This window comes from Ruditapes philippinarum, unplaced genomic scaffold (assembly GCF_026571515.1).
Source record: "Ruditapes philippinarum isolate M1 unplaced genomic scaffold, ASM2657151v2 ctg7228_1_1_1_1, whole genome shotgun sequence".
Classification (NCBI taxonomy): domain Eukaryota; kingdom Metazoa; phylum Mollusca; class Bivalvia; order Venerida; family Veneridae; genus Ruditapes; species Ruditapes philippinarum.
The window spans coordinates 1-7,864 of record NW_026855223.1 but is presented as its reverse complement, the minus strand read 5'-3'; the positions used below and the strand labels follow the sequence as shown (position 1 = coordinate 7,864).

Here is a 7,864-nt window from a genome sequence, read left to right as displayed (position 1 = left end):
TTATTTTGCATCTAGAGTACATACCCACATGCCCTAGAATTGTAACCAGGTGTTCTGTTTGCTATAGGTAAAAAGGTGTTTGTTAATTGATTAAAATGAAAGAAATTACTGGAAGTAAAATAAAGTGATGATACAGAGAAATTTTCACAAAATAATAAATCTACTTAAATGTATTAAAATTAGAAAGCAAGTCATCATTTGGCTACTGGAATTCATGGTGTAGTATAGTACATAAAAGTAACTCTGTTACCACGGTATCGTTTCTGTTCTTAAGGTGACAACAGACACTTTCCGTGGTACTCAAATAAATGTAATTTAAACCAAGTTATTTTAGTAATAATTGTTATTTATTTAATCTTTATGCATTAAATGTCGCTGATCAGCATAAAAAATAACAAATTTGAAAAAAATGCTTTTGTAAATGATTGATTTTGAATAAAAATCCTAAAATTTTAAATCGTCATATCAAAGTCATTTTTTATTTTTTTGTCATCAAACTTTTGGAAAATAACCTTACTTATATTATCTGGGGAACCGTGTCTCAAATTTTTGCTATCTTTTCTCAAAAAAATATTACGTAACGTCAAACATTTTATGCGACTTTTTTCACCATACATATTACGTAATTAAAGATAATTAAGTCGCTGATTGAGCAAACAAAAATCCCTGACACGGTTCCCTCCGTAAATGAATTTCCTTTCATGTGCTTTAAACCGCATGTTAATTGCTTGATTATTAAGAAAGTTATGCCGATTCAAAGTTAGTCCGACACGCATCAAACGAAGTGTCATAAATCGGCTGTTCTCTCTCTGACCCCTACGTTTCACGCTAAATAATTGCATAATACACAAATATCGCACCAGAGAGGGTCACAAGTTGCGGTAACATACTCTAACAACATTTTATGACCCAGTGACATCTGACCAATTAAAAAGCTGCTGATTAATATCAGTTTATAGCCGAAATTTCTTCAATTCTTAACGTGATTTACTGTTCGTCTGGTATCTTTCGCACATGTCACGTGACTATCGGTAAAATTTGAGGCACTCAGTGGGGGGAAATGGAACGCATTTGCGCACCGCTAGCGGGGTATTTAATTGTTTCCTTTTTGAAGTTTATTATTATTATCATCATCATTATTATTGTATTATACCAGTGTCACTCTGCCTGTGTATTCGTGTATGAAATTCCGTTAAAATATAAAATAAAATAACAAAAAACTGAGCTTCTGACAGTCTTTTAAAGTCCATGGTAGATGTACAAATAAGAACAGGATATATTATATATTTTTTCCACCAAATTGATAATGCTTCACATATTTTAATAGAAATAAAAGGTATTACTCGATCATTATGATATGGCCTTCTTGACTTCTATTATGAATATCATCTATGCACGGCATAGAGATCCAGTTTCTACCGGGATAGACAATAAATTTCATACTTTGTCCCAGATTTATTAGTACTGTGTCCGATTTACTAGCGAACAATTTATTTTCACTGAAAATATATTTTAATATCTTTTTTTTATTCATAGAGAAATAATCATCCTTAGACAATCTAAAATGGTTTAGAAATTTGTCAGGTACACCTTACCACAAGTCATATAGGCGTTCACATAAAAATGTTGTCTGTTTTTGTTGTTGTTTTACTCGACATTGATAGAAAACGAGGTTGAATGTAAAGTAAGCCCTTGAATCCGTACAAAAGTCTATCAACTCAATGTAATATCTATCAGATTAACGGGACAGACAAATTATTTTCACACATTATGGATATTTTAGCAACTACATTTTTATTCAACCCCGTGGTTGTGCGATTTGCCGCTATGCTTAATTATTTATGTTACGTACATTGGCCGACAATTTCTTAATTTATAAAAAAGGCTAAATGTTGAGATATTCATAAAAGATGTACGGTAGTTGTACGATACATGTATTACGAGAAGTATGGACCTGTAATTCACGGATATATGGAACTACCGATTTCCCTCATTGATGCCTCAACAGGGGGCGGAGCGTTATCGATAATAGACAGGTTACGCGAGTAGCAGTTACAAATAGTATAGGTACCGTTTTAAAACGTTTAAAAACACATTTTTTGGACTAACTGCTTCCAAAATTAAATCACGAATGTGTTCAGAAAAGGTTGATAAATCTACTTAGCAAAAAATCTCATTTTAGGTATTTTCAGTGATAATTGACTCCGTTGTCACCTTAATAATCATGTAAACGTTTACAAATAAATGTAAACATTGGAGTCTTATAGATGATATCTATTAAAACTAAAACCTCTTTCTAAAATTTGTTTTACTTTGTGAATTGTATTTTTCTTCATTCTATATAAATGCACAAAAAACTGTGAGTGCTGACAATATTATAGAAGTTTATCTAGACAGGCAGTTAGAACTGCCTAAAATATATACCATCAACAATTGTGTAGTCCAGTTAGCACTGGACTGTGAATTGTGCGACCCTAATTAGATTAGATTCCCGATTGGTGCAGGTCACTTTCAGTTCACTTTCCTTGTGAAGTCTATGGTCATTCTTACATACATTAAATGTGTCCTACATTGATCTTCTGGTAACAAGTTACAAATGTACTAATGACTATGTGGTGTTTAAAATAATCCCATTTTCCAGTTTGATAAACACTTTTGAATGCATTTGATACATTGAGAATATGGTGGAATGATTTAAAGTCAATTTCCTCAATTTAATTCTGTATGTTCAGGGATTTTTTGGCTTATTTTATAGCCGATATTGAATAAAAACTTCTAAAATAATGGCTCCTTCTCCTGTTATGGTGCTAAAATGTTTGAAGATTCCCATAGGTATGGGTCATGTTTCCAAAATCCTGGAAAAAAACCCTGATGTTTGTGTTTGATTACATTTGCATCACCTTATGTACATTCTTGCATATGAGACATTATAAATTACACTTCATATGAAAGAGAAAATGCTATGTATGTTTTTATTATAATTTATTTATTCATTAACAATACAACAAAATAGCACATATTTTCAGTAACATTCAGCACAAAGTTCATGATAAAATTAACAATAGTCATTCATGTCTAGACAGCTCACACATGACACTGGTCCATTCTTCTGCTGCTTTATCTGTACCAGAAATTCTTGTATTTGTTGTAATCATTGATGTCGTCTGCTGCTCACCATCAACCTCAATTGTTGACTTGATTGTTCTAGCTGTGTTCTGAACCTGAAATAATATATATGTTATGATGATGATCAATCTTATCTTGATATTTATCTTGATGATAAATGAAACAATGAAGAAATTGAACAGACACAAGGGCTTAAAGCTTATTTTCGATGTTCTTTCCAAGACAGATTGAACAAATTTAGCTCTGAAATACCAGTATCTTCATGTAAATGATAAATATAACAATTGCTTTAACTTGTGATAATAGAATTACACAAATGTTGAATTTATGCTCTGAAATCCTGTTTACTTCATATAAATTATGAATATATCAATTGGTATATTAAACTTGTGATAATAGAATGAAAGAAAGCATGTATACCTGAGCCCATTTGTCACTGGAGTAATGCTGGTACATGTTACATACACCTTCTGTGACTGATACACGCAGCAGCAGACGTAAATGATGAGACTGGTTCTCTGCTATACTTGACATCATAGACTGGTATCCTAGATTTTCTAACTGGCCATCTGCAATGATAAATAAACATGTATTAAAATCTTTATTGTCATTGATAAAAAATATAACAAATACACTGTTTTTTGCTGTAAAATATGCAGTATTTTAAGTAATAAACTGGTAAAAAACAAAATTAATAAAGAACAAGATTATAAAATGCTTCACCTAAAAGTGAAATGGTTAAGTCACTGTTGTTAAGGGCAACCAGTTGTTGTTGGAGAGTTTTGGCAGCTGAGATAATATCCATGTTTTTGTTGTAATATAGCTTGGATGCAGTTTATTCTTTGGCTTGTGTTTATAATATGATGGCTTGTGACAGATTACCAAGAATATTTATAGCTGGAGACATCTTATTGTTTCATGGACATATAATTATACCCCCGCACAACAAAGTTGTAAGGGGGGTATACTGGAATCAGCTTGTCCGTCCGGCTGTCTGTCCGTCCGGCCGTCCGTCAGTTTTTTCTTGTCCGCCCAATAACTTAAGATTCCTTTGACCCTTAGTCTTCATATTTGGCATGGAGGTTAGTCATGATTAGTAGATGACCTCTATTGATTTTGAGGTCAAAGGTCAAGGTCACAGGGGCCTTCACTTCAAAAAGCTTGTCCGCCCAATAACTTAAGATTCCTTTGACCCTTAGTCTTCATATTTGGCATGGAGGTTAGTCATGATTAGTAGATGACCCCTATTGATTTTGAGGTCACTAGGTCAAAGGCCAAGGTCACAGGAGCCTTGACTTCAAAAAGCTTGTCCGCCCAATAACTTAAGATTCCTTTGACCCTTAGTCTTCATATTTGGCATGGAGGTTAGTCATGATTAGTAAATGACCCCTATTGATTTTGAGGTCACTAGGTCAAATGTCAAGGTCACAGGGGCCTTGACTTCAAAAAGCTTGTCCGCCCAATAAAGCTTGTTCCTTTGACCCTTAGTCTTCATATTTGGCATGGAGGTTAGTCATGATTAGTAGATGACCCCTATTGATTTTGAGGTCACCAGGTCAAAGGTCAAGGTCACAGGGACTTTGACTTCAAAAAACTTTGTCTGCCCAATAACTTAAGATTCCTTTGACCTACAGTCGTCATATTTGACATGGATGTTGATCATGATTAGTAGATGACCCCTTTTGATTTTGAGGTCACTGGATCAAAGGTCAAGGTCATAGGGACTTTGACTTCAAAAAGTTTGTCCACCATTAACTTAAAGATTCCTTTGACCACAGTCTTCATATTTGGTATGGATGTTGATCATGACTATAAGGTGACCCCTATTGATTTTGAGGTCACTGGGTCAAAGGTCAAGGTCACAGGGACCTTGACAAAAAAAGCTTTTCTTCTCAATTGCTAAAGAATGTCCTGTCCGCAATGTATTGATTTTGACATTTTCACATTTGAAGCATGTAGAATACATAACTTAGCAATGCACTGGCTTAGTAACCTCAGATTTGGCAGGGAGGTTGTCCTTGAGCTCTAAATGGCCACTGTTGATTCTGACAAAGTGGTATGCGGGGGTATTCACGCCATGATAGTGGCAGTTCTAGTTATCATTTAATTATCTTTATCAGTTTGTTTTTTAATTATTTGAACACATCTTATATCAGTATGATAATTACCACTTTGATCTTTCTATCATCAAAGAAACTTCAAACAATTGTAAAGGTGTTAATTAAAGTTATTGATTATTATAATTAAGAAGATGGGTATGATAATTAAAGACTTTAATTATAGTCATTAGAAAATTAACCATGGTAAATGTAATTGGCAAGTTACTTAATTGGTCGGATTAAGTTATTAAAAAAAATAACATGGATAATTAGAGGTATCAATATTGGAAAACAATATCTTTAGCATTTATTTAAAAAATTGTATTTTGTGTTTGTTCTGCATTTTATGTGAACAATTCTTATCACATATGATTCCTCTGGGAAGGAAAATGTAAAATTTTATTACAGTGCTATAAATTGAATTGAAATAATGTAATACACAACCAAGAGAAATTAAGCAAAATGACATATTTGGTCACTTAAAACATGTTTGTGGTACACCTCATGAAGTTTAATAAAAATGAAATTCAATGTCTTTAGAAAGTTTTTGTAAACAAAAAGTTCAGGTAATTTAACATACATTCAGATCTATGTAGATCTGATTACAACCATATATCTAAGTATGTCATATCAGTATATTATATCATTAGGATTCGGATTTTCTGTGAATGCTATTTTTAGCCATGTAGTTGAACCGGTTTATTACATGTAGGCATCAGTATCAAAATTTTGCTGCTAGTGAAAGTAAAACACATTGTTGATTTTTGTAAGAAAACAATTAGTTTGAACTAATTTGAAACAAGTATATAAATAATAATAGACCCATTTTTAATGGGCAAGATTGTATTGCCAGCCTGCCTACTACATGGACAACACAATATTTGCTCTTGAAAGCGTGAAAATTACCTCACTCAGTATTGGTTTTCCAGCGGTCAAAATTAGAAACCGCATTGCTTTCAAAATTGTGAAAGCGCACTGATAATTGGCTGTTTGAATAATCACAAGAAGTTGACAACCTACATGTGTAGCTGATCGTCAGATCCTAATGTGTAGTGTTAAGTTAAAAGGGGAGTTAACCAAAATCCAAATTGTTACAAAATTTACTGTATTACTTCCCTTTACCATTCATAAAATGAATATTTTCTTTTAAATTCTGAAAGAGGGTTATCATAATATTTAAATTAATGTCTTTTACATAGTATAATGATATATAGATGATATTTATCAAGGATTAAAACTATTTCTACATTATTTGTAACTTTGTAAACTGTATTTTCTTTGTTTTATATAAATATACTGTAGACATTTATAGAATGACAATATGTGAAAAGGTATTCTTTTTTCAAGTTTCTCTAGACAGGCAGTTATAACTGCCTAAAAATAGTACAATCTGTAGGAGGCTGGTATTCCATTCATACTGGAGTGTCACATGAACGCACTATTCCAATCTTCCAGTTAGCTTGAAAACAAAACAATTGTTTCCTCCATATTTTTGGAAAGAAAATATGTCAATATAAATGCTTCATTAATTCTTCAAATGATGAGTCAGCACTAACATGAGAATCAAAATCATTTAAAAAATGTATACAATCTACATCCTCATCAATTTTTATGCCCCCACAAAGTGGAAGCATAAAGCGTTGCACTTGTCTGTCCGTCTGTCTGTCTTTCCGTCCGTACGTCTGTCCGTCCCGAAAACTTGTGAAAGCAACTCCTCTTAAACCGGATGGCAGATTTTCCTTAAACTTAGAGGGATGAACAACCCTTATCTGTAGATGGTAGTAAAGGGAGGAATTTTTGCTGCGACCAAATTTAAGAGAATTATGGCCCTTTGTTGATTTTTTCACTATATACTATGTAGAAATTTTGTGAACGCAACTCCTCTTAAACCGGATAGCAGATTTTGTTTAAACTTACAGAGAAGAACAACCTTAATGTATAGATGGTACTAAAGGAAGGAATTTTTGCTGCGACCAAATTTAACAGAATAATGGCCCTTTGTTGATTTTTTCACTATATACTATGTAGAAATTTTGTGAACGCAACTCCTCTTAAACCGGATGGCAGATTTTGCTTAACCCTTTCCCCCAATTGTGAAAAATGGCCATTTTCACTGAAATGCCTCCTCTTAAAAGTTCAAACTGCTATGAAACTATGAAAAATGCTTCAATACTAATCAAACTTGGCACAAATGTTGACTGGACCATTGCCTTTGTAACGACATGCTCAGTCTTAAATTTCCTGTTACCATGGCAACGAGGGGGCATCTCAAAATTGCCAAAAATCACTATTTTGCCTCTATTTTTTCCATCAAAATTTATTTCAAAGTGCTGCAACTTCTCAAGGGATTGAGATAGAGTCAAAGGCTTTTCAGCGTTGGTTACACGTTACCTTATGATCGACCTGGGGTCATTTTAAGCCTCTCACAAGTCCAAAATTTTCTTGGCGATGAGGGGGGACTCCGCCCCCATCAAACCCCCCAAACAGAAGGGGGCACATCCCCCTTCTGGCAACCCCCTGATGTATCTTTTGGATGGGGGACGGCGCCGAAAAAGTGCTCACTTTTTTTAGCAACATTTCTCAAACGAAAACATGTGTTTGGGGCCCAAATAGGACATTTTTTCACTATTTCAGGCCCC

At 33.6% G+C, this 7,864-nt stretch overlaps 1 protein-coding gene across 1 annotated transcript; it reads right to left on the bottom strand.

The window, feature by feature from the left end:
* Positions 1–3,031: 3,031 nt before the first annotated feature.
* On the bottom strand, positions 3,032–3,950 carry LOC132742539 (uncharacterized). The gene is made up of 3 exons (XM_060730974.1): positions 3,850–3,950; positions 3,547–3,695; positions 3,032–3,221 (listed from the first exon to the last, which is right to left on the bottom strand). The coding sequence occupies exons 1-3, from the start codon at positions 3,929–3,931 to the stop codon at positions 3,066–3,068; spliced, it is 387 nt and encodes a 128-aa protein (XP_060586957.1). The 5' UTR covers positions 3,932–3,950; the 3' UTR covers positions 3,032–3,065.
* Positions 3,951–7,864: the final 3,914 nt, after the last annotated feature.